General features: G+C 36.9%; 1 protein-coding gene across 6 annotated transcripts; it reads right to left on the bottom strand.

The window, feature by feature from the left end:
- Window positions 1-699: 699 nt before the first annotated feature.
- LOC140875860 (prolyl 4-hydroxylase 1) lies at window positions 700-27,151 on the bottom strand. 6 transcript variants are annotated; one of them, XM_073279679.1, is made up of 14 exons: window positions 27,033-27,146; window positions 26,319-26,341; window positions 26,099-26,205; window positions 22,518-22,579; window positions 21,133-21,195; window positions 20,966-21,015; window positions 18,788-18,853; window positions 17,975-18,049; window positions 11,163-11,237; window positions 10,841-10,911; window positions 10,698-10,749; window positions 10,493-10,582; window positions 1,711-1,803; window positions 700-1,252 (listed from the first exon to the last, which is right to left on the bottom strand). In XM_073279679.1, the coding sequence occupies exons 3-14, from the start codon at window positions 26,158-26,160 to the stop codon at window positions 1,145-1,147; spliced, it is 867 nt and encodes a 288-aa protein (XP_073135780.1). In that variant the 5' UTR covers window positions 26,161-26,205; window positions 26,319-26,341; window positions 27,033-27,146; the 3' UTR covers window positions 700-1,144. The 6 variants fall into 6 exon arrangements, 5 of the variants coding, with proteins under 5 accessions (XP_073135780.1, XP_073135781.1, XP_073135778.1 ...); XM_073279680.1 differs by lacking the exons at window positions 22,518-22,579; window positions 26,319-26,341 and having other exon boundaries at window positions 26,158-26,205; window positions 27,033-27,151; XM_073279677.1 differs by lacking the exons at window positions 26,099-26,205; window positions 26,319-26,341; window positions 27,033-27,146 and adding an exon at window positions 23,324-23,595.

The following is a 27,151-nucleotide window of genomic DNA, read 5'->3' as shown; positions in this document are numbered from 1 at the left end:
CAAGGTCATCTCACGAAATGACGAAAATCAAATCAAACCGTTCTGTACCAACAATTTTGTTGTTGATAAAGAAAAATCATTTAGAAGAAAATGTCTAGCGTCTAGAAAATGTCGAAAGATTTGAGAAGATATCTTGGAACAGAAAAAAAAAAAAAAAAACATATGAAAATATAACGTGCGAAAACGTGGGAGAAATTGGAGCGGTAAGATTACCCGTAGACCTATCCAAGGAAGATTTTATGTTAAATAATGTGAAGATAAATTTTGAGATTAATATTGTTTCCATCGTTTTAGAGAGGAAACTGTTTTTGGTAGTTATTTTCCACTTCACTCGGTTGATCCATCGTTTTACGAAGACAAATTATAAGCTGAAAATATTTTTGCAGGAAGATAATTTTATAAAGAACATAGTAGCAGTAAATCAACTAATACATGTGTATTTTTTAGTTTAGGAATAACGCATGTGTATTTTAAATTTGCTACATGTTAGACTTATTACACATCTCATAATTGCTCATCGTGTGTGCTTCAAACTCAATGTTTGTGATACAATTATTTGCAACGGGTTCATTTAAATGACCATGTTTTATCAATTTTAACACACAACTAGATGATACACATCTTATCATTTATGCGCAAGGGTGAACAATCGCATAAGTCAGAACTTTACAAACAAATCTAAATATTACTCATATATTATTTTAGAAACGTAACGGGTGTGCGTCGTCCGCTAGTATAATATAACAGATAGTAGATACATACACATACACATTAGTTTTCGAATAGTGCATAGTAGCCTGAATTTTCAATCTACGCAGCACACGTTCATATACATATTCATTCTCGGATACTGCATACATGCCTGAGTTCTCAACCTACACACACAACATAATATGAAACAAATGGACTTGTCGCATCGGTCAAGACTCAAGAGCCTCAAATAAACTACATTCTCATAATGTCGTAATTTGTAGTGTCAACAAGATCCAGTAGCAATCTTCTATAGCATTTAATGGTGAACTCAATTCCATTGCTTTCCACCATTCCACAACTACTATCATTAATCTTTAAAGCTTTTCCACATGAATAATTGTAGAAGTTGACCATTTAAAGAATTAGAAGATCGAAAAGATAGTCCAAAACCTCAGGAAGTAACTTGCTGTCTCATCCATTTTGTGGCCGACCATTTCTCTCCAGATAATACTTCACATCCACCATGTATGCTATTCGGATCCGATTGTCCATCAAGCCCCTGAAACACGATATATGATTGAACAATACAGTAGGCCAGATATTCTGTTCAAAATGGTGTTCCATCGTCTTCCATTTCTTATTCAATCATGCAGATATGAAAATAAATTTAAGAATGATGTGATACTTTGTTAAACATAACCCACCTGTGTGACAGAACTCGTTGACCCTATCAAAGTTGACAACAATTTAAAACATTTTGCCACTTCAAATTAACATATACATCAGTTTCACTAGGCTGATCCGTTAAATAAAAATAGCCAGACCAATCTGAAATTTCTGATTAAAAAGCCCCGGTGTCACCATATAACATTCAGTAGTCATCAAGTGAATTGGCAGGCATGTAAAAATAAGCACGAACATAAAACACAAGAATCACATTTGTGAAGACAATTCAAGCCACCATCCCAAGTAATTACAAATAACGATTGATTATTGTGACTGAAGGAAGAAACAAACCATGCTCCAGAAAAGTACAGCATCTCCTTTAAGTGGTTTCACACATAACCCTGGAACCATTTTTCCACCACAGCTACACTCGCCGGATCCAGCCTAACAACAATTGCAGATCAAGGAACAAAACACAATCAGATAAACAAATATATACTCGAAAAGCAGGCATGCCATTGAAGATGGATGAATTAAAATACTTTTATCGGCAGAAGACTATATTAAACATAGAGATAATCTTACACAAACAAGTGATAATGATGCGATAATAGACGTGCATGATGGACAATTTGGACGTGTGCATGGGAAGGCATGGACCCATTGGAGTTGTCATCGGGCCCAATACAAGAGGAAGATTCAAAGAAGCACTTCTTGGGCTTGTGATGGGCTTAAAAGAACCACCCACATGCATGGATCAAATTGGATGTCCACAAGGAAAAGTTGTGATATCAAGAAGATCAAGATGCATCAAGGCCAAGAAGATCACATGTTTTGGAGTTTAGTATTTTCAAGTTTGGAGTCATTGAGTCCTAAGTTGTTTGAGTTATTAACTAGTTAATAAGATATTTAGTAGAGTCCAAATTAGGTAGTGTTTGAGAATGCTTCTAGGAAGCATTTTAGAGCTTTTCCTTCACAAATCAAATTTAGTAGAGTCCAAGTTATCTTGTATAAGGTGACTTAGGTAGTGTTTGAGAATGCTTCTACGAAGCATTTTAGAGCTTTTCCTTCACAAAATTTGATTTGTGAAGGAAAAACTCAAAAGTATTTTCAAGAAGCATTTTCGAACACTACCTTAATCCAACAAGGAAGCTTATAGTCTTAGTCCAACAAGGAAGCTCATACTCTACCTTGTCTATATATATTGCATCATTGAAAGACAATACATACTTTTTTTTTGGATTAGAATTTCGAAATTTTCAAGTTTTTTTTAAACTTGTGCACGTTAAACTCGAGTGTTTTTCCAAATCAAACTTATCAAAGTTTTATTTTGTGGCGTTTGTCGGTTGACTTCAATTGGTTTGCCAATGTTACGGGCTTTGAAAATCATCCAAAGCCCAATATAAAAATTGTTTACACTAGAAGGCCTAAAAAGGCCATTTAGGAGTGCACGTAGTGGGAGGGGCTATTAGTAAGGGAAAAAGAGAAAGTTGGTTTTTCAGTTCATTGTTTTATTGTTTATTCTGCGCACTAGCTTTGCTAGGGAATTACTGAGATTTCTCTGGGAAATTATTCTCAATATCATATCTATATTTTTGGTTCATTTGAATAAGATAACTCTTTTGTGCGATTATCTGCTTGTTTCACGTGAATTAAAAAATCAGCTAACAATTTGGTACGACCTGCCGGATCCCAATCAAGGGAGGATAAGGAATGGCTATGACACATTCAGAAGCGAAGGTGGAAGCACTTGAAAAAACAGTTAGCGAGATGCAAGAAAATATTAGCTCTCTTGCGAGAACAGTGGCTAGGATGGCTGAGACGCAGGCGAGAATGGGTGAATCCCAATCGAGAATGGAGCAATGGGTGTTTGGGAAGGTGATGGATGATCAGGAAAATCAGCTAGATAATGAGAAAACAACGAAAGAGGTGAACGAAAAGGGAGGAGGGGGCCGGGGCCAGGAGGCAAAAAAGACAGGGAACAAACAAGGGCACAAGAAGATGCGACATGCTTTGAAAGGGGTTGAGATATCTGGGTTTGATGGAGTGAATACTCGAGGATGGTTGGGGAGAGTGGAACAATATTTTGATCTACACGGGACTCCCGAACCGAATCGTCTTAAGCTGGCTAAGGCTCAGCCTATCATTGGTTCCAGTGGCTTCGGTTGAAAATTCCGCACATGAGTTGGGACAGATTCACTGAAGAACTGATCAAGCGTTACGGGGGCAGAAAGGCGGCCAACCCATTTATGTTATTATCAGCAATGAAGCAGGACAATCAACCGGTGGATACGTATATCGAGCAATTTGAAGTGTTATTGGCTTAGGTGGGCGATCTACCAGAAGATCAGTGTCTGGGGTATTTCTTGTGTGGATTGCGGGAGGAGATAAGCCGACGCATCGGCATCCACGAACCTCGAACAATTATGAGAGCTATGGATTTGGCTCGAGCAATCGAGGAGGAGATGATCGGGTTCAGGGGAGTTATCGCTCTTGGTATACAACGATGGGTCATCGGTGGAACAAAGGAACTGAGTCGGTTGATGGACCCATGACGAGGGTCCAGTCGGGAGAAAGAGATAAGAGCAGGCCCATATCTAATTTGGGTCCAATTCAGAGCTATAGCCCACGATATGAAAAAGGGGGAACTTATACAAACCAACGAGCCCCAAATCATAATATGATGACTGTTTCCAGGCACTCGGTAACGGGAGGGGGAAGCTCTGGTGCAGATCGAGGCAGTGTGAATCGAGGGGGAAGCCAAAAGCCAATGGAAGGGAAAATTGTATCGCATCAAGATTACACACATCGGAGGGAAAAAGAGCTCTGTTTCCGATGCGGGGAGCCGTATAGTCCATTACATAAATGTGTGCAGAAATCTTTGAAAGTGATATTGATGGCTGAAGATGAGGGGGAAGTGAGGGGAGATTATTAGGAAGCGAGTAATGAGGAAGTTGAGTTCAAAGACCACCCCAAGGAATATGGTATGTTAGAATTGCCTTTATTTTCTATTGGCGGATTTTCTCCACCCCAAACAATGAAATTAGTGGGCAGAATTGCCGGTGAAGGCATAGTGGTGATGGTAGACAGTGACGCCAGCCACAATTTTGTATCAAGAGGGCTAGTGGAGAAACTGGGACTGCAAATTGATGAGACAGTGAGATTTGGGGTTTTCTTGGGACATGGGTGTAAGGTGGCGTGCCAGGGAGTTTGCCCAAAGTTGAGTGTCGACCTTGGAACATGTAAGGTGGACATTGTGGGGTATTTGTTTGAATTGGGAGGAGTGGATGTGATACTGGGAATAGACTGGCTGAGAACTTTGGGTGAAATGAAAGTTGATTGGGGCGCGATGAGAATGAAATTTATGAAAGATGGGCAGGAAATAGTGTTGCAAGGGGATCCCACACTTCAAAGAACACTGGTTTCCCTTCGCTACATTGTCAAAACAACAAAGATAGAGTACTGTGCAGCTTTGTTTTCTATGCAGTATTCAGGCCAGGAGGAGGACAAGGGGAAGAAAGTAAAACAACCGGCAAGCCTTCAAGGTATATTACGACAGTATGAGGGAGTATTTGAAAACCCACAGGGGCTGCCACCAGAAAGAAGCCAAAATCATGTTATTCGAATTACAGAAGGGTGTGGTCCGGTGCAGGTGCGACCCTATAGGTATTATGCTGTATGCACACTTCCAGAAAGATGAGATCGGGAAATTAGTGGCTGAGATGCTTGCTGCAGGGGTAATACAGCCGAGTCAAAGCTCTTATTCGAGTCCCGTTATATTAAAAAAGAAAAAGGGTGGTAGTTGGAGGTTCTGTGTGGATTACCGGGCATTGAACGAGATTACAGTACCCGATAAATGAAAGAGTGGGTGCCCGGTGAGCCAACTTGTGGCTAAGGGCTTTGATGACTCTTTGTATAAACAATCTTTTGTTTTATATAATTTACACTTTTATTAATGGCAATGACTTTATCTTTCTTCATATTGTTATATTGTGATATACTATTGTTGTTTTGATAAAGACCTTGAATATACTATAGTGTATGTAAGATGTGGTAGAACATGGGGATGTCTATCATGAAACACATCTTATAGTCACTGTATATTCTAAACTGTTCCTAGTCGATTGAGCCGTCCGATAATAAGGATAAGGATCGCTCGAGTTTGAGACTAGCATTTGCGATGCAGAGTACCACGTTTCATTGGTAGGGAACATAGAGATGTTCGAAGCATGCAAATGGATATTCATATGATGAATGATCGAACTACCCTATCCGGACTTTCCAAGTGGTTATCACTTATCGAGTGGATAAAGTCCGCGGTTTTGGTTGTACACCATTAGTCCTTACTACTTGAAACATCATTGAGACTCTATATGCTAGTACTGTGCTTTGACTCGTTTACCGACTCTATTGGGGTCATCAGGTGTCGGGATTGGGTACAGTTACAACACATATAGGAGTCGATGCTTTGTTGTCAAGGATTCACCACATACTTGCGAGTGTGGATATCCTATGCGATCTGAGGAGATATTAGTGTGACGAATCTCTGGCCAAAGTACATGATGTGTTTTAAGAAATGGTTTCTTAGTAACACATGCGATGTCACTATTTGATCTTCAAGATGTATTGCATAGTTATCGAATCTCGAACGACTCTCGATTTACCAATGGTTGTTGATTCGATCGGGATATATGGATGAAGGGACCGTACTGTACGCTAACCAAAATCTATTGGTTCTTGCAGGCACTATCAGTGATACCTAGGGAATCATGGGGCGATGTTGCTAGGCGCTCTTACCATGATTCGATGGGCAAGTCGGAAAATTGTTGTTCCGAGTCACAAGGAGTTGTGAGCCCACGGCTAGCTGTATCCCTGAACCATTGAGGGTCACACAGAGTAATGGATTTTTAATCCCCGTTGAGATAGTTAAATTTAAAGAGAAGATTTCCTAAAATGACATAGGGATGGGCATTTTTGGAAATCACTGAATTCGGATTCAGAAAAATTTATCTTGACTTTAAAAGGTGCAGAAATGGTTTCTGTGCACATTGGTGAAATCGGTTTATCAATCGGAGTCATGATGAATTTTATATTAATTTCTGAACATGCGGGCTTTGCTTGTCGGGCTTGAACTCATGACTAATGGGCCCTAAGCTGTTAGCGGCCTACATTATAAATAAGTTATTGCAGTACAAAAATTACACACAACAGGTCACAAAATTATTTTCGAAAAAACCCTATTTTATTAAGTGTGGCCGCCGCCCCCCTCCCCTCTGCTCGGGAAAAATTCAGCCTGTGAATTTTGAATTACAGTCTGGTTTAACGGATTAAATTCGTTAATTCTCTTCGTAGAAACTTCTGATAGATTTTCTAGTGCAATCTATCGGATTAAATCTCTGTTCGTGGACCTGATTGAAGAACAGTTCGTCCATCAGTTCCAGGGATATACAACAAGAGCAGAGCAATCTGTTGGTGTCCATAATCTCGATTCGAGATTGGAGGTAAAAATTTATAATTGTTATTTAATTTTTACACACACAATTTAATCGTTAAGTTTTGATACCCATTATGGAATCGTTCCATATAAAATTTTTAAACTTTCGCTGCATCGGGTATCAATCCTGATTGATCTGATCGCCGCGTTCTCCAACAATAAATACCCCATACCAGTTATTGATGAGCTACTGGATGAATTACATGTGGCAATTTATTTTTTGAAGTTGGATTTAAGGTCGGGGTACCACAAAAATAAGGTGCTCCGGAAGATGTCCCTAAGACAGCCTTCAGGACACACATGGGGCATTACGAGTTTCTCGTAATGCTTTTTGGGCTTAAAAACGTACCTACAACTTTTCAGGCCACGGTGAATGATGTGTTGCGACCTTATTTAAGGAAGTTTGTGTTGGTATTCTTCGATGACATACTGATTTACAGTAAAGGGTGGGAAGAGCACTTAAATCACCTCCAAATAATATTAGAGGTACTGTTAGGAGAGAAATTACTATGGAATAAAAAGAAGTGTGACTTTGGGCTCCAAGAAATTGATTACTTGGGCCATATTATTTCTGCTCAAGGGGTGGCAGTGGATAGGAGGAAGGTGGAGAGTGTGCAAGCTTGGCCGAGACCGATGAACATAAAAGGGGTGAGGGGATTTTTAGGTTTAAAAGGTTATTACCGAAAGTTCATACGGGATTACGGAAAAATTGCAAAACCGCTCACAGAATTGTTAAAGAAGAATAACTTTGGTTGGGGGGAAGGGGCAGAGAAGGCCTTTAAAGAACATAAGGGGCAGATTAGTTCGGCTCCTATTCTGCGTTTGCCGGATTTCGATCAAGAGTTTCTCATTGAGTGTGATGCGTCGGGCAGAGGGATAGGTGCGGTGCTCTCTCAAGAAGGGAGGCCTATTGCATTTTACAGCAAGGCTTTGACTGATCGGGCGTTGGCCAAATCAACTTATGAGAAAGGGCTTTTCGAACAATGATGCGGATAGCAAACAATTTCTATTGGGTAGGGATGAAAAATGATGTGATAAAAACGGCGGCGGAATGTGAGATATGCCAAAAACATAAATACCAAGCTACTAAGCCTGCAGGGTTATTGCAACCCCTGCCCATTCCAGGGGCGATATGGGATGATATATCAATGGATTTCATTGTGGGGTTGCCTAAATTGAAAGGTTACGATGTTTTGATGGTGATGGTGGATAGATTATCCAAGTACAGACACTTCATTTTACTCAAACATCCTTTTAATGCCAAGGGAATAGCTGACACCTTTATGAAGGATGTTGTTCGATTACATGGAGTTCCTCAATCCATCATAAGTGACAGCGATCCAGTGTTTATGAGCACTTTCTGGTCAAAGTTATTCAGATTACATGGAAAAAAGTTGGCGATTAGTTCCGCATACCATCCCGAATCGGATCGACAAACGGAAGTGCTAAATATGTGTATTGACTATTGAGACATATTTGCAATGTTTTTCTTCTGAACAACCCAAAAATTGGGCCAACTGGGTTCATTGGGCTGAGTTTTGGTATAACACATCCTATCAGTTGGCAGCAGGAATGACTCCCTTTGAGGCAGTGTACGGAAGGAAGCCGCCGGTGCTGACACAATTTTTACCAGGAGAGACTAAAGTAGCTGCAGTGGGACAAGAGCTAAGTGATCGAGATGAGGTGTTGAGTCAACTTAAGTATAATCTGTAAAAAGCACAGCAGAGCATGATAAAGCATGCTAATGCCAAAAGTCGAGATGTTTCATTTCAAGTGGGGGATATGGTGTTTTTGAAGCTAAGGCCACATAGGCAACAGTCAGTGTGCCGCAGAGTTTTTCAGAAGTTGGCTCCTCGATATTATGGGCCATTCACGGTCTTAGAGAAGGTGGGTAATGTGGAGTACAGATTGCAATTATCAGCGAGGTCGAGAGTCCACCCTGTATTCCACGTATCGTTGTTAAAAAAGGCTATGGGAGGGGGCCACCAGGTGCAGACGTTCCCTACAAGTTTAGAAGCAGACTTGGTCATGGGCTATGAACCGGGCAGGGTTTTATCTACAAGATACAAGATACAAGAAAATAGGCAAGGAAGAGAAGCTACAGGTGCTCATTAAGTGGAAAAATCGGCCTGCGGAAGAAGCCACTTGGGAAGATGCTGCAGAAGTTTCAACTCAATTTCCAGACTTTAGCCTCGAGTATGTTAAGGGGATGGTATTGTTACGGGCTTGGAAAATTATCCAAAGCCCAATATAAAATTGTTTACACTAGAAGGCCTAAAAAGCCCATTTAGGAGTGCACGCGTTAGGAGGGGCTATTAGTAAGGAAAAGAGAGAGAGTTTAATTCTGTTCATTGTTTTATTGTTTATTCTGCGCACTAGCTTTGCTAGGGAACTTACAGATATTTCTCTGGGAAATTATTCTCAATATCATATCTATATTTTTGGTTTATTTGAATAGATAACTCTTTTGTGCAATCTTCTTGTTGTTTCACGTGAATTAAAAAACCAGCGTAACAGCCAAGGACGAGTGCTTTGGAGGATCAATTGTTTTCTATTGTTTTATTTATGTTACTCTTGTTGCTAGATCTTTTGAGTCTAGAGGTGAGAATACGATTTTGAGTCAAAGAAGATAGGGATCTTAATCCACATGCATCTTTGTAGTTTGAAGAATCGAGGGGCACGTTCTCAATGCATGTGTTTGCTTCAGACAAACTGAAGAAAAATGTCAACTTCATGCACCCACAGTTCAGACACCTTTAGCAACATCTTAATATCACTACAGCCACTTAATTCACCAAACTAAATAATAACACATGCCCACAGCATGATGTGAGTTTCAAACACCTTCGACAAGTATCTTAAGTATCATTAGAGCCACTGAAGACGTCAAAACAAAAAAAAACTGAAAAAACAGAACCAAACATACTTCCTGTTCCCCAATATAATCACCTAAAACTCTTTCCAGAAAAAAAAAACATTAAAGAAACACCAGAAATGAGACCAAATGCTACCTACCTTTTCTCAAAAACAAAATGCTGCATCGGCACTAACATAACCATAGAGCAATCAAGATTCAAGATCCACCTTACACCCATGGAATGATGGAATTAGTAAAATAACACATAAAAATAAGATTGATTCATCCATTCTCTTAACTATTTTCAAGAGTAATTTTTGACGTTTTTAGGATTTCCACACTATTATAACCACAATATGTAATTTGATCTTGACGGAGGATGAGGTAAATTCTGTCTTTCTATAAATCTGACCACTGAATAACATTGTTAACGCAATGGTAAGCCACTTGTGAATGTTAAATTGGCTTGTCTATATCCTCAACTCAATGCATGTTCCTGCAGCACTTGAAGGTGTCCGAACCACGCGAAAAACCAAGATTTGAATCTCATAAAAATATTTAATTTACAATTAATAAATCTACTAAGTGCTCATTAATCTTATTTATCTCGCGCGCTTAAGCTTCTCGAGGAAGTTCCAGATTTAACAAATTAGACTGTGGGGTCCCCATTCTTGACACTCATACTAAGCAGAAATCAAGATAAGATTCATGTTTAACATAAAAGAAAGCTAAAATAAGATTTTTTGGAAGTAATAAAATAACAGATTTCACTAAGAAGCCACCTTTGGGAAGTATGTTTCTCCCCCCTCAACATTGTCGCTGAGGTACATGAGCATTGTTGCCACTCTTTGACCTCCACGCTTCAAATTAAACTGCAACCAGAAACATCCTTTACACCTTAAAATTTATAACATGACAAAAAAACAATGTGGAAAGCTGAAGGATATGATTGGCCGAGTGAACAAAAAGAAACTGTAAGATACTTACAGAGTCAGAAAAGTAATCATGATGGGGCCTGTAAAGTTGATTTTTTTCATACCTGTGCTTCTGCAGATGTTAGCCTTGACATCAAAATCAATCAGTTTTCTGCTATTATGAATAGCTGAACAAGTGCTGTTCTAAGTACTTACCTCAACACCTGTATAAGCTCCCCATTTTCCACTGGTACTTGAGAGTACACAGAAATTCGTTTCTCAATTGCCTGATGGTGTTTAGAAAACCAAAATTCACATTTTCAAACACAATTGGGTTTCAATAGGCTAGAAAAACATGGTATTTAGAACCAACAAAAGACGTAACAGGTACTCTCACAAATGAAAACAAAACAAGTAAACACAAGCACAAAGTATAAAAGCACATATCAAGGTGTGTCACATACCATTAACATACTTTCATAAAGCCAGACTCGGATGTTACTAGAAACAGATAAAAGAGAGTTCCAAGTATGAGAACCTGCATGATCGGATACTTCCTCTCTTCAGCAGTCAGAAACATTCCGGAGCTTGTTCTGACACTGCTCTTAATACCCTGAAACAATTGCCGGATAATGACATACCAATCGTAATATTTTAACCGAAAGCAACAGCAGAATAAAGAATTATCAGTTATCAAGAAAAACTGAACTGGTCCTCATCAAGAACCACGAGGATTTATAAGCTAATAAAGTAACACAAGAATACCCAATGTTGGTCAGGTGAACAACTAATAAAGCATCATGAATTTTACAGATGATTACATCACGATTCATATCGAGTTTATAAAGTAGGGCAACTGACGAAAAGGACATTTACATGTTTCAGTTGTTGTGACTTGTGAATAGCACTCCTAAATCGTAGTTTCAAACTTGGGTGATTGTCGTTTCACGAACCTATTTAGTTTCTAACTTCTACTAACATAAATTAGTTGAGATCCATACTTTGAGAAAATATTGCACTCTCCAGGAAGCTCTCCAGAGTATGTAGATATTGTCGTTTCCATCATTTCATGTGTGGGAACAATCATCATGTAGAATCAGATCACCTTGTCAAGTTTTTTTAGATGTTCTGGAGTATAAATCAATTGTGATAACCATATCATAAGCAACCAAGGTTGTTTAGAAGATACTCGAGGGCGTAAACAGCACTAAGAGCCCGTTTGGATTTTGTAGAGATTTTTTAAAATAAGTGCTTTTAAAAGCTACAATTTTTTGCTTTTAAAAAAGCTCTAATTTTGACTTTAAAAAGTGCTTATTTAAGCACTTTTTTTGTCAACCAAACACCTTGTTAACTGAAAAGCACTTAAAAAAGTGTTTTTTTGCCTGACTTTTGAAACCAAACGGGGCCTAAGTATTTTTAGTTTCCTTGGTGGTTGTTTTGGTTGAAGAGAATGGGGAAAGATGTGGACTTTGTCATGTACACGACAATGAATGGGAAAAGTAATTGAAGCACCCAATAGAATGGAAGAAAGAAAATATCAACAAAGCAGAAAGAACCCTTGAGGCATCACCATAAAATTTGGATTGTGTCAGCCAACCTCAATTAATAGCAAGAGCTCTCTGAAGAGTGAAGACATAGCAACGCATAATCGCATATGCATTCAAATTAAAGAATATAAAGCCTAAACCAATATACAAGGGCTTCGAGGTTCATACGTAATAGATTTCTGTCTGAGAACTCAATTGATTAACAAAGAAGGGGAAAAAACTAAGGTAGTGTTTGGGAGAGCTTTTAGGAAGCACTTCTCAACTTTTCCAAAACATAATTTTACAAAATTTCAAAATTTTGTGAAAGAAAAGTTGAGAAGTGCTTCCTAGAAGCTCTCCCAAACACTATCTAAAGGAGTTAAAATGAAGCTTTCCATTCCAAGAACAAATAAAAACGAAAAACATAAACATGACTCTACCAACAAGGTTAATGAAAAAATAATAATAATAATAATTCTATCAAAAACATTAAATCATCACAATTACAAAATAAATTAATGAAACTAAAAAATGCTACAAACGGAGAGTATTATTAAAAAGGAATTCAAACAATTAAAAAAACAGGCACAATTTCCTTCTATGAAACTTGTGTTCCCCAATAGTGACGCCATTTGAATACATCAGTAAGTAAACTACAGAATAATGTTTCTGTTCAACAGTAGGAGTTATTCCAAGCACACAAACTGCCTTTTGGGAGAGCATTAAATCCTAAAAAAAAGGTAAACATGGATACAATAACACAATCACTAATGTGGTGATAATTTATTATGGTTATTTGGGTTAAATTGATAAGATTATGAGAATTTTCATTGCTTTAATTCATTTTATAGTTCCTAATTATTGTTTTTGGTTTGATTTAGCAGAAGAAGGAGAATGAGCAAACGGTAGATGAATTTGAGAGGAAAAGATGAAAAATCTATGGCGCAAAAATGAATTACGGAGCAGCAATGATCAAAAAATCATTTTTAATTTTAGAGAGCTTCAAATCCGATCTTCACCGTTCAAAATTAAGTTCAAGATGTTTTGAAGCTGCTGTCCAAATTTCAGCTCAATTCGACGGCTAGATCTCGAGATATGAAATTTTCAAAAACGTTGCGCGCTGGAAAAAAGTATGCTCGCTCAATCCGTCAACTCTTACCGATCGAGCGGCCAGAAGAAAATAAGAACAGAAAGTGGACATTTTTATGCTCGCTCGATCCATCAACTTCAACCGATCGAGCGAGCGAGACGTGAAGTTTTGGGAATTATATTTTAATTAGGAAACTTTCTTGGGAAGGACTCTAGACTTTAAATATCATCTAGAACTCGAAAATCATCATCTTTGACCGGCAGAAAGCTTGAAAACTCTTTGGCGGCTAGGTTTTATCTTTCTTGTTCTTAGATTTAATTTCTTTCTTCAAATTTTTTTAGTACTTGGTTGAGGAAGACGAACCCTTGAGTTATTTTATTTGTGAGATTCAGTTTTTTATTGTTTAATTCCAAATTGCGTATCAAGAGTTGTTTTGGATTGATTGTCATGCTTGTATGTGAGATGTTAGGATTGATCACCTTAGGATTTTGCTATACAATCTATTGTTAAATTAGAATTCAAATCCGTAATTGTTTGAACCATCTAATTTGTGAAGCAACTATGATTAATATTTTCTGCCGTTGAATTTGTTAAATCGTAGGAACAACAATTGACTAGATTAAATACAATCGCTGGTATATGTGTTGTCTAGATTCATCAGTTTTACTAATTTGAATGTTGCCGTGGATTTAAATCTAATCGCTGGTATTGGGTTAATGCTGTCGTGGATTTAAATCTAATCGCTGATATTGGGTTAATTTATGGGGTAAGGGTTAACTTAGAACGCTGGTGTCGAGTTAACTAAAATTAAGGTGAAACGGGAATTAAATTTCCAATGATGAATATTCAATGTGAATTAATTATTTTTAGGGAATCGATGATCGAATGACTAATTTCAAGGGTGTAGTCGACCGATACCAAGTCTCGTTAATTTGTTGATCTTTCTTATTTTAATTTTTGCATAGTAGTTAGTAAAATCCAAAAAACCCCTTTTATTATTTTCAGTACTTTAAGAACATTATTTAAATTTCACCTTTCTCGTGGGAATGATTCTTACTCTCGCTATTACATATTTATTTGTTTGAGTTGAGTTGGGTTAATTTGGGCGCGATATGACTTAGCGCTACCAAATTTTGGCGCCGTTGCCGGGGAAGACGTTAAATTTATTTGTGTTTTTGTTTTTATTTTATTCACCGTTTCTTTTTTGTTTTTGCAAGAATTTTTGTGATGTCATACTTCGAGATGTCAAATCGACAAGTATTCACAAGTTTTACCCAGCAACACGGAGAGCCATTCTACGCAGCATGGAAGAAATTCAAGGATTTAGCGACCATCTTCCGGTTTCATGATTTTTCTAACTGTTCTTCCATTACGTTTTTTCTTGATGGTTTGGATGCAGTGACAAGAAGATGGGTAATTGAAGGAGCTTTCACAGCCGGTAGTTCATTATTTTGCCGAGATGATGATAGTTTGATGCATCTGTCGGATGATATGGCAGAATTTGACTATTACCGGTATTGGGATCTTACACACCCAGATTTTACAGAGCAACCATTCGAGCTTCAAAAGGAGCAGGGAAGTTGTTCTCAATTGATCTTACATCCGCTAGAGGATATAATGAGCAAGCTTGTGGCATCGACTGAGGAAGCTATAGAAGATCTAAAAAATTCTAGATGTCACCTTGTGGAGCACATAGAGAATATCAACAGATCAATCGTCCATGAGCACCAAGAACAGGAAGTGAAGCAAGATACTCAAGCAGTGACCAACCCAATTCGGTTCGATGATGATGAGTGCGAATCAAATCATGTTGAATATTTAGAGGTGTTTGAGTCTTCTCTTCTTATTGAACCTCAGCCGGAAGATGTTATGGAAGAAATAGCGTATGATGGAAATATGTTACCACTCAAGCCTGAGGATGACGGAGTTCAAGAGTCTATCGATATGAGCTCATCGATAGTATTATCATTCACACATCCCCAAGATCTTTTCTTTCCATCAATACCAGTTTCAAAAGATTTTGGCCTCCGAAAGCCCGCAGAGATGTTCTCTTCCCATGTTTACCAGCCACTATGGAGTGTTGTTGAGGTGACGAGCTTAAACTGTTTATATCTAGTCAAGTTGGAGGGCACATGGAACAAAGACCCATTTGTGATGTCATATGACACTTATTTTGGGTATCAGCCGCTCTTTGAGAAGTGCTTCTGAGGGTCAAGCTGAAAACTGAAAATCAAGCGCTGCTTGGGAGGCAACCCAAGGGGGGTTTTCTCTTTCATTTCTTTTATTTTATTTGTTTCTTATTTGTTTTTATTTATTTTTGCGTTTTTACTTACATTGGGGACAATGTAAGATTTTAATTATGGGGGAGAGGACTTAGCCAGTCATTGAGAGGATGTAGCCGGTTTTTGAGAGAGAGAAAAAAAAAAAATTTTGTAAGCTCATAGTAAGTAGGATGATATTGATTAGCCTATGATAAAGAAGTTGTTAAAATTGTTTTTGGTGAGAAGATTTTACCTTTGATTGGACATGAGAACCGTAGGTTAAGTAGTGAATATTTTTAAGCGCACATGTTTGACAAGTGAAGTGTAGCGATGTATTAGATATTGTGGATGTCTGTTGGACCATTGCACGGCAATAGGTGTTTGTGAAACTTGATAGTGTTTCTTGAATTTTGATGGTTTTTATGACATTGCATTACGATCTTGAGCGCACCTGTTAAATTTTTTTTTTATGAAATTTTTTTGAAAATCAATAACAATTTCATCCGAGCTTGGAAAGTATTTGAAATTCTATTCACTTTTCCATGCTAAGTTTGCGGGTTCAATGGGATTGTAGCTACATCCGGGCTATAGACGAGGGGATTGAAATTCGAATCCTATCTTAGTTATAGCTAAGTTTGCGGGTAATTATTAGGGCATAAGAAAAATCGGGTGCAAAATCCGAATGTGCGTAATTATATCTCAAGAGAGTCGTGTTTTTGTTTAGGGATTGTTGGGAGGAAGGAGACTTGATTGTGATACTTACACTGATATGTCATAGGTCGGCGAACAGTCTTGAAACTATTTCTTTTGAAGTTGCATGTAGCTGGAATAACATGGCACACACACACGTTCATGCTTAACTGGTGGTGTACAGTGGAAAATCGAGAGTATTCGTAATTTTGTTTTGAATGTGGGAACTTCTTTGAGGCTGTGATTTTCATGATTCATCTTTGCTTATATTTTTGTGTTGCTCGAGGACGAGCAAGGTTTAAGTATGGGGGAGTTTGATGTGGTGATAATTTATTATGGTTATTTGGGTTAAATTGATATGATTAGGAGAATTTTCACTGCTTTAATTCATTTTATGGTTCTTAATTATTGTTTTTTGTTGATTTTGGAGAAGAAGGAGAATGAGCAAAAGGTAGATGAATTTGAGAGGAAAAGATGAAAAATCTATGGCGCAAGAATGAATTACGGAGCAGCAATTATCAAAAAATCATTTTTAATTTTAGAGAGCTTCAAATCCGATCTTCACCGTTCAAAATTAAGTTCAAGATGTTTTGAAGCTGCTGTCCAAATTTCAGCTCAATCCGACGGCTAGATCTCGAGATATGAAATTTTCAAAAACGTTGCGCGCTGGAAAAAAGTATGCTCGTTCGATCCGTCAACTCTTACCGATCGAGCGGCCAGAAGAAAATAAGAACAGAAAGTGGACAGTTTTATGCTCGCTCGATCCGTCAACTTCAACCAATCCAGCGAGCGAGACGTGAAGTTTGGGAATTATATTTTAATTAGGAAACTTTCTTGGGAAGGACTCTAGACTTTAAATATCATCTAGAACTCGAAAATCATCATCTTTGGACGGCAGAAAGCTTGAAAAACTCTTAGGCGGCTAGGTTTTATCTTTCTTGTTCTTAGATTTAATTTCTTTCTTCAAATTTTTTTAGTACTTGGTTGAGGAAGACGAACCCTTGAGTTATTTTATTTGTGAGATTCAGTTTTCTATTGTTTAATTCCAAATTGCGTATCAAGAGTTGTTTTGGATTGATTGTCATGCTTGTATGTGAGATTTTAGGATTGATCACCTTAGGATTTTGCTATACAATCTATTGCTAAATTAGAATTCAAATCCGTAATTGTTTGAACCATCTAATTTGTGAAGCAACTATGATTAATATTTTCTGCCGTTGAATTTGTTAAATCGTAGGAACAACAATTGACTAGATTAAATACAATCGCTGGTATTTGTGTTGTCTAGATTCATCAGTTTTACTCATTTGAATGCTGACGTGGATTTAAATCTAATCGCTGGTATTGGGTTAATTTATGGGGAAAAGGTTAACTTAGAACGCTGGTGTCGAGTTAACTAAAATTAAGGTGAAACGGGAATTAAATTTCCAATGATGAATATTCAATGTGAATTAATTATTTTTAGAGAATCGATGATCGAATGAATAATTTCAAGGGTGTAGTCCACCGATACCAAGTCTCGTTAATTTATTGATCTTTCTTATTTTAATTCTTGCATAGTAGTTAGTAAAATCCAAAAAACCCCTTCTATTATTTTCAGTATTTTAAGAACACTATTTAAATTTCACCTTCCTCGTGGGAATGATCCTTACTCTCGCTACTACATATTTATTTGTTTGAGTTGAGTTGAGTTAATTTGGGCACGATACGACTTGGCGCTACCAATCACAAAGAGATCAACATAAACATGCGAGAATCAGAAACTGGCGAAAACTATTCTCACCTTTCCAGTTCTTGTATCGACAACAGTAGAAACACGAAGGCGGGGTCTTGCAATTGCTCTAAGATAATCGCATTCCTTGAAAGACACAAAATAAAGAAACAATTCATCCAGTAATTGACTAGTCAAGCACTCACAGTTCACATCCTACCTTTAATAAGAGACTAAAATAAGTGAAATGTTTCCAATAAACCAATCTGCCTATAACCAAGACAATAGTAAGTTAAATTCTGAATTCATTTATCAACTCTCGCATTATTAGCTGGATCGAAAAGAGATATTTCATATAATCAACTTGCATACATAAGTTACAAATTTGAGCAATAAAGTGTGCCGGTCGGTAGCTTTACGGGACGTTGAGAGCTTTGTATAACTTTTGGACTAGTGGAAAATTGGTGAATGCATTTGCTGTTTTAAACCGTGATGTTCTCCCTCCTATTGTGATCTCACATTACACCACTCATTCTGTTATCTTGAGCATGAAATATCTAGCTTTCATTTTCTGAATCAAAGTTAGCAGATAGAATGTTCAGTAAACCTTCCCACGCGGAAGTTAATTCAAGGTCAAATTTTGTCTCTAAATAGTTTCAAAAGAAAAATTTGTCTCTCATCAAATTCTTACAAGAAATCGGATTAAAAAGTTCTCGTCACCTCAAAACTATGACCAAGGATCTTGTGCGTACATTTACCTTTTTATGGTAAGATCCATCTAAGAAGATATCTCTCTTTCCAAGAGGACACGCCGACACGGAGAGGGATTCAATTTCATAAGAGAGTATAATTTATAGCGGTAAAAACAATAAATATTCAGCATACCTCTGCGCTTAGGAAGTTATGAAACAAAACAATGCGTGGTGACCAGCTAATTATTTCAGGTTTGACCTAAAACATAAAAAACGAATGATGTTAAAGAAAGTAAATCTGCTGCTTCAGGGTTAATAAAAATTATGAAGTTTTGCAAATACTTACGTTGACCGCAAAAGTCATAGGTGCACAAGGACAACATTAATATGAACAAATTTTAGTTCCAATTAATAAAATGAAGCTAGGAGTCTACCATAAGATGAAGATGCACTAAGCTATTTGCATCACTAAGTTTCCCAAGTGACAAGAATTGGCACAATTAGTTTATGACATGAGAAATCTTTTCAAATAGCATTGTCAGTCACCTAAGGCATTTAGTTCATTTACCTCAGGCATCATTCTTTATTTGACTCGTATTCCATCCATTGCATTTTTAAGACCAAAGATGAGGATTTTTCTTCAGTCACTACCCTCAAATTTGTATGAGCTAGGTATTGCAGATGGACCCCAAGCACACCAGTACATTGTTCTAAGGTGAATAGATTGATAAAATTAATGTTTTGAATGTTGTTATGGGCCTGTCATAGTTGTCAAAAGCGCAAGGCGCATTAAAGCGCTCAGGTGTCCTGGGGCTTAAAGCGTAAAGCGCAAAGCGAAGCGCACGCTTCACAGAAATAAAGCGCAACAAAAAAAATTCTAAAAAAATAAAAATAAAATCAATTTATTTTTGAAAATATGAAACATGAGATATCAATATCAAAATCATCATCATTTTTATATTTAAAGTATCAAATATTAAATTGCGAAGGCAAAGGGCAGAGGCAATGTGAGGCAGAGGCAATGCAAGGTAGAGGTGACATGATATTGGAGTTTCCTATGCTCTATTTTTAATAAACAGATGAGAAATCACACTTTTATCGTGCAATTTCGTGCAATTTCTCCATTGTCAGAATTTATTTAAACAAAAATAGTCGTTTTTCTATGAAGCGCGCTTAAAGCAAGAAGCGCAAAAAAGCGAGAAGCGCAAAAAGCGCACAAAAGCGCACGCTTCATGGAAGTTGTGCGCTTTGGAGTGCACCAAAGCACAGACCATGCGCTTTGCGCTTTTTGCGCTTTTGACAACTATGGAGCCTGTATAGATAGGACCAGAAGAGTGGAGAGCAGCAGCTAAGAATTCAACTTAGCAGTCAGTACAGGCCCCTATATGCCAAGTATGCACGGGAAAAGAGAAGGAGATGCAAAGGGGAAGAAAGTTTATTAGAGGAGGGCATGCAGCATATTTTTCTTATTGCTAGCCTATGCCAGGGCAAGATAAGGTTTTACTTTTCTCTTGTCAAGGAAAATTTCCAGGCTGAGTTTATTACTGAGTAAACTGCTAGTTAGTATTCATCATCCTTCAATATATCATTTGCCTGATTTCTACTATCCATTCTCAAACAGCTTAAACAGGTCCTGAGATTTAAAATTCACATAAAATATCTCATCATCTAAAAATAATTCATTCTTCATAAGATGTTTATGAGAAATCATTCAGTTTCAAAAAAAATAAAAAATAATAATAATAAATAAGAACTAGCTATATATACAACTGAAATGATTCATTTTCATTTATAATAAAGAAATAAATGCGAGAAATTGACATTTTATTCAAATCGTTTGACCAAAACTTATGATGATCAAACACTTGTGTTTTTTGTAAAACATAAAAACAAACCATAAGACATCTTTCAACAGCCTATTGTAGGACACTATCTATGATATGTTCATCAAAGTAAACAAGCATAGTTTGTAAGAGCAAAAATTTTTCATGTTCGCTAAAACTAACTAATTGTATCTCTGGCATCGCATGGTAATCGCACCAATTTCCTGTAAATACAATCAATTAACCATAAATTAGAAACCTCCTATACACCTAATATGAAACCGTAGGTTGATGTGTCATCATTCACATGATTTACTGCAATAAAACATGCAATACGATACTCATGAATAGGATAAAAGCTAACTTGTAGGTCTCCAAAATATCAAGTCTAGTTAGAACTAACAAAATTATACCTAAATAGATCAGTAAAATGTGATTTAGTGTCTCATATTTTATTCTTCTACTTTACAGACATCAAAATTTAATAAAATTCTGTTCCTCTGCGAAGCCAAAAGTTAATGAAAAGGATTGAAAACAAATAAGCTTACATATCCAACACGTAAAATCGCAGCTTCTCTGTCTTCCCAATAGGAAAAACCTGGCATAAGAGAACATGCAGTAAGGCCAGTGGCACTCAACAAACACTTGTTCACTTTTTTGTCCTATTTGGTGCATGTAAAATTTTGATCAATAATAAAAGATTAAAAGTAGAAACCTCTAGCAAGTTGAAGGCTGCCACTGTTCAGACTTTGGATTCTTCCTAAAGAATACCCAATTCCTACAGCCCAACATTCCCCTATTCAGTTAATTGATAATTGATAATTGATAGGAAGTCATGTCCAAGTCCACAAGATGGACATTTGGAACGGTTTAAACATATATGAAATAGGAAATACACAACATTTTGATACAAATGCAAATGGAGAATAGAAGATCAGGGATGAAAGTGACATTTTTCAACATGCAAAAAGCACACATTGAATTAAAGAAAAAATCCGTGCATGGAACATCTTCTTGAAAACGCTGACACATTAAATGGGATTCCACATTTATTTAAACTTTAAAATAGATAGGACACGATTGGCAGAGTGGAATGGAATAAAGTTGGAATTAAATCAACTTTAGAATTGAATAAGAATAGGAATGATAGTCTATTCCACTCAAATGATTGGTATCAGAAAAAACAAAACAGAAATGGAATAAAATTATTTTTAATTCTCAAATAATTTTTTCACTAAAATATAAAATAATAGCTATTCAAAAATGTTTATTATATTTATTATTTAAAATTTAAAAACAATAAAATTATGACTATTAATACTCTATTAATTACTCCCTCCGTACCGATTACATAGTCCTATTTTGTTTTTCACACAGATTAAAAAAATTTATTGGGAAAGCAAATTTTATATAAACTTCCTATTTTATCCCTATTTAATGTATTAAAAAATGATTGCACAATTTTCAAGGTGTAGTTAATAGGGATAATCAGTAAAGAAGTGTAAAAAAATATTACTAAATATGATATATGACTATATATTTCGGACAAACAAAAAAGAAAACGTGAACAATATAATTGGGACGGAGGGAGTATTATAGAGTTACATTATAATAAAATTAATATAACTATTAATCTTAATTTAATAATAATTATTATTAGTATTTTATTTATTAAAATAACTCCCTTTCAATAAAATATTATAATAATTATTATTTAAAAATTATTTTATTATATTATAATTTTTATATTATTACATGATTATTAAATCATTATTTTAAGTATTAATATTATCATTATTACTCAATTATCATTACTTTATATTTATAAATGATAGTGATTTGTTTGATAATATTACTATTTTCATGATTATTTTTTCAGGCATTTTAATAAGGGAAAGATTTTATAAATGTAGAAAAATTAGGAGTGGTCATTCCATCCATTTTGGATGGGAATTGTAATTCCCATTGGAAGGCTCATTCCATACCAAGCATGGATGTAGGAAATGAGATGGGAACGCTCATTCCATTTCTATCTCATTCCCTCCTACCATGCATGTCCTTAATCAATCATCAAAACAGCAGGAAATACACTGTACATACGCAGATGTACTCGCACAACTTTTCCACTGCATTCATCGACATTCTGAATACGAGAATTTCCACTGTACAAAATCAAAATGAGAGATAACCTTCTTATAAGTTGCATATTTTGGTAGAAAAAAATTCCTCATAAATATGTTGGTATGTAGTTATGCAAATCTCAAACATGCAACAAAAGTACTACTGGCTTTCAGATTCAATTTGCCTTCAGTTTGAATGTTGCGGAAGTTTTAGCAAGTAACTCAACTGGTAAAAATGTTGGATCGTACGAAAAGGTGAGATCTTGCAACAAGAGTACGGACAGAGTGATAAAACTGAAACAACGCAATCGCAATCAACTAAGGAGTAATAAAAATGAATTCTTATGGTTTTGAAATGAATTTTTTATGCATATTCTTAGGGCATATATATGTACTTTTGTACACGATCCAATTCTTATCAAAAATGTGATAAGAGTAGATCATGTTTTTGGATTGAAATTACATTTTTGTTTGGACATCATTGTACAACATGATAACAAGTAGTTTCATTTACAAAAAAATTTAATTTATAAACATCCTTAAAAGTAAGATCCTGCACATACTATGGTTATCAAGTCTGGATCTATCGAAAAGCAGACCTCCCCCTTCATATAAAAAATTTTGAATTTCATGTGCAACTTTTACAATTTCATATTTATCCCCCCACCCACCAGCATGAGTCACCCACCAACTGGCTGATGTCTTAATCACTCTTGATAGTGATGGGAAAAGTGGTCAAGCAAATGAATAACAAGAATACAAGATGATGTATAAGATCACAAACACCATTTCTTTGTAACTCCCACAAACTGAAGGTCTCCATGAAGACTGAGATGGATGCAACTGAAATACATAACTCTCAATAAATGCGACTCTATAGCGGCCCAGAGATTTTGCTTGAAGTCAGTTGAGTTGGCATTAGACCCAAACAACATCGAATGAGTTTGAGTCATAAAAATTTTTCAAAATGGTAATCAAACAGATCCAATGCAGAATACTGCTGTGAGGGCCAGAAGCAAAATAGATCACATTTGAAAAATCCATATGAATGAAGTGGATTTTGAAGAAAGAATTAAATCTTCAAAAATAATAGTAATCCATAACATGGATAGTAGTTGATACAGTGTCAAGAGACTCATGACAAGGGATCATCTAGTTGAAATAAAAGCATTTATCGGACAGTTGGAGAAGATTGGGAGAAGCTCCAAGGTGCTAGCTTCGCGTCTGAAAAATGTAATGGACTCTACGATAGCAGATTCACAAAGAGCTTTCATCAAGGGGAGACAGATTCTTGACTGCTGTCTCATTGCCAACGAGTTGGTAGAAGAGTTAAGATTGAAGAAAAAGAAAGGTTGGGCTTTTAAAGCAGATTTCGAAAAAGCATACGATAATGTGGACTTCAGATTTCTGGATTTTGTACTCATGAAAAAGGGATTCGGTGTGAGGTGGAGAAGATGGATCAAAGGCTGCTTAGGCAACGTCAACTATTCGATTCTTATCAATGGCAGACCCTGTGGCAAAATTAGAGGAGAAAAAGGGTTGAGGCAGGGAGATTCTTTATCTCCCTTTCTATTTAACTTGGTAGCTGATGTTCTGGCTAGGCTGATGGATAAGGCTAAGGCCATGAACTTTATCCAAGGCTGGGAAATAGGGAGGGGAGGAGTCGAGGTTTCTCACATACAATTCGCAGATGACTCTCTATTTTTTGTGAAGCAAGACGGACACCTAAGATTTTTGAAGGAAATTTTGGCTTCTTTTTGCGAAATGTCGGGTTTGAAGATCAATATGGAGAAGAGTGCTTTGTTGAGTATTAATTGTGAGGCCGAAGTGGAAGTAGAGATGGCTAGAGAATTTGGTTGCGGGCTGGAGTCTTGGCCCATTACCTACCTGGGGGTACCTCTAGGAGGGAATCCTCTAAAGACATCCTTTTGGGAGCCAGTGCTGTTCAAAATGTCAAAAAAGCTGGCGAGTTGGAAAAAATCCTTTCTATCGCGAGGAGGTAGATTAACCTTGATTGAGGCAGTAATGAATGCCATTCGGTTGTATCAGCTATCGCTATTCAAAATCCCTAGGGGGGTGGCGGTGACCATGGAAAAATTAATGCGGAATTTTTTGTGGGACGGGCCGGACGGGGACAAACATTGTCATCTGGTTTCTTGGGAAAAGGTTAGTCTGCCTAAGAGTAGGGTGGGCTGGGGATCGGCAATATCCGTTCAAGGAATAGAGCATTGCTGGGTAAATGGTGGTGGCGTTTCTCGGAGGATGGGAATTCTTTGTGGAAGAGGATTGTGGCAAGCAAATATGGCATGCAAGATAACGGCTGGGATGCGGGACTGGCTAAACATAACACTTTTCGGAGTCCCTGGAAGTTCATCTCTAGGATTTATCCGGTGTTTATTCAATCAGTGAGCTTAGAGGTCAAAGGGGGAAATAGAATTAGGTTTTGGGAGGATTGTTGGGTAGGGCAAGCCTCTTTTCAGATCCTGTTTCCTTCACTCTTTAAGATCTCTCTCGCCCATAATAAACCCATTTCATTTTTTCTTTCCAGCGATTCCTCGATAAATTCTCTTTCGTGGGATTTGCATCTTCGTCGTAATATCAGGGATGGGGAGTTGGGTGAGTTGTCCAGTTTGTTGGTAGTTTTGGATAGGGCTAGCTTAGTGGAGGGAGGGGAGGACGCTCGGAGGTGGAAGTGGGGTGATTCAGGAGAGTTTTCAGTTAAATCCTTCTTTGAGTCCTTCTTTTCGGACGTATTGTATCCAAAATTTGATCTTTTCCACATAATTTGGAAGGCTAAGATTCCCTCTAAGGTAAAGGTTTTTGCGTGGTCAGCGGCGTTGGGAAGACTGCCGACTTGTGACGTGATTCAGAGGAGGTTTCCGAATTGTTCCTTGAGTCCTAATTGGTGTGTTTTGTGCAAACAAGGGGCAGAGAGTCAAGATCATTTGTTGGTTCATTGTATTTACACCAGTTCCTTATGGTGGATGCTGCTGAAGGAAGTGGGGTTGACTTGGGTGACTCCAGACACCACGAGAGAGTTACTCGGAACAGATTGGGGTTTGGGCACTGGGAACTAGGGGGAAAATTTTGTGGGGGGTGTTAGTGCATTGTGTTTGTTGGACCGTGTGGCTTGAAAGAAACAAAAGGATCTTTCAAGATGAAGAAAATTCGATTGAAGTTAGTTGGGACAAGATAAAGCTGAGCGGATCAACTTGGTTACACAATATCAAAGAATTTCAACCTTTTGCTATTTCAGATTTGTATAGGGATTGGAGTTTTGTTTTGAGTTAGATTTACTTGAACCTCTTTTGAGGATTAGTGGATCACTGGTCCACATTTGTAATTTAACTATTTTTACTTTAATAATATTTCTGTTTCTGATCAAAAAAAAAAAAAAAAATACTAACAATGAACTCTCTTTTACTCTTTCTTGCACTCACACGCAGAGTCCAGAATGAACTATTACTAGAGACAGTGCTTGAAATGCTACTTGTGAAAACGCTATTACAAAAATTAGTAAAGTATAACTACAGAATAGCAGACAATGGGATACAAACATACAGTAGCAATGCAAGGAAAATCATAAAACCCTTGGACAGCGAATTGATCAATAAATCTACCATGTGAATCCTCCAACCTCCAAATAAATGCCAATTGGATCAAAGCTCCTGACCATTAAAATGTCATAAAAATCACAATAGCAACAATACAACAGTTGAAATAAAATATAAAGGCCATGGAAAATGGAGAAGACAATTGACTCAAGTTCAACAACACTTACAGATGATTTAAAAGATGTGTCACCTTGAAATTGCAAAGGAAGCAGTTTGCACAAGAAAACCAGATGTCCATTATCAAAAACAGAAGCAAATTCAGAAACCAAAGTTTCTGATTTCATTATTATGAAGCATGCATTGTTAATGTCACTATAATTTTATACACAATCATAATTTCCTGTCAAAACATTGTCATATATAATGATCAGGTAGTGCTGATCATAAAACAGAATGGGCTAACGTTCTAAGTAGAAACCAGCTGAATTTAGAGATTTTTTTTCCTTTGTCTGGTTTTACCATTCACGGTGGCTTTACTATTTGCAGAGCGTGGTACCAAAACTGTTATCTAAAATGTTCAGATTCAAAAAAAATTTTAAAAGGGCTAATTTTTTCCAATCTCATTTCATAAACTGAGTGATATAAGCAGAAAATATTTTTGATCAACCAAGATTTTATACGACTTCACCTCTTTCGTGAGAATTTCTCGCAACAAACTATAAACCCCAAAAAAACCCAATGAATCGAGAAGAATTTGGGAAGAGAAAATCAGAGGATAATTCGAAACGAAGCACAAATGTCACGATAATGACGCCAACTAAAAAAATTAATCCATCATGAGAAACAGCTAATTACGTTTAATAGAAAGTTAATTTTTTTACAAAAAAATTATGTTAGCTCAAAATTATAACGTAAAAATTGAGAAGATTGAGGAAAATTACCGATAATCATTCCCACAGTAACAAATGCAAGGAGAGCGAAGATGAATTTCGTAGCAGGCGCTGCCATTTCGGAGACGAATGAATGGGAGCGAAGATCGGAGATTGGGACTGAAAATGAA

Source organism: Henckelia pumila, chromosome 1 (assembly GCF_033568475.1).
Source record: "Henckelia pumila isolate YLH828 chromosome 1, ASM3356847v2, whole genome shotgun sequence".
Lineage (NCBI taxonomy): Eukaryota > Viridiplantae > Streptophyta > Magnoliopsida > Lamiales > Gesneriaceae > Henckelia > Henckelia pumila.
This window is presented reverse-complemented; position numbering and strand designations above follow the sequence as displayed.

Bases quoted from the DNA above. Each gene is read 5' to 3' on its own strand.
- LOC140875860 (XM_073279677.1), bottom strand. From the start codon at position 23,490: ATGACTCAAACTCATTCGATGTTGTTTGGGTCTAATGCCAACTCAACT. The intron at 22,580-23,323 runs GTGTTTGTGATC...GATTTTGTACAG, and splicing joins GTGGGAGTTACAAAGAAATG to TGGAAATTCTCGTATTCAGA. The intron at 10,583-10,697 runs GTAAGTATCTTA...TTCTGGTTGCAG, and splicing joins ATGATTACTTTTCTGACTCT to TTTAATTTGAAGCGTGGAGG.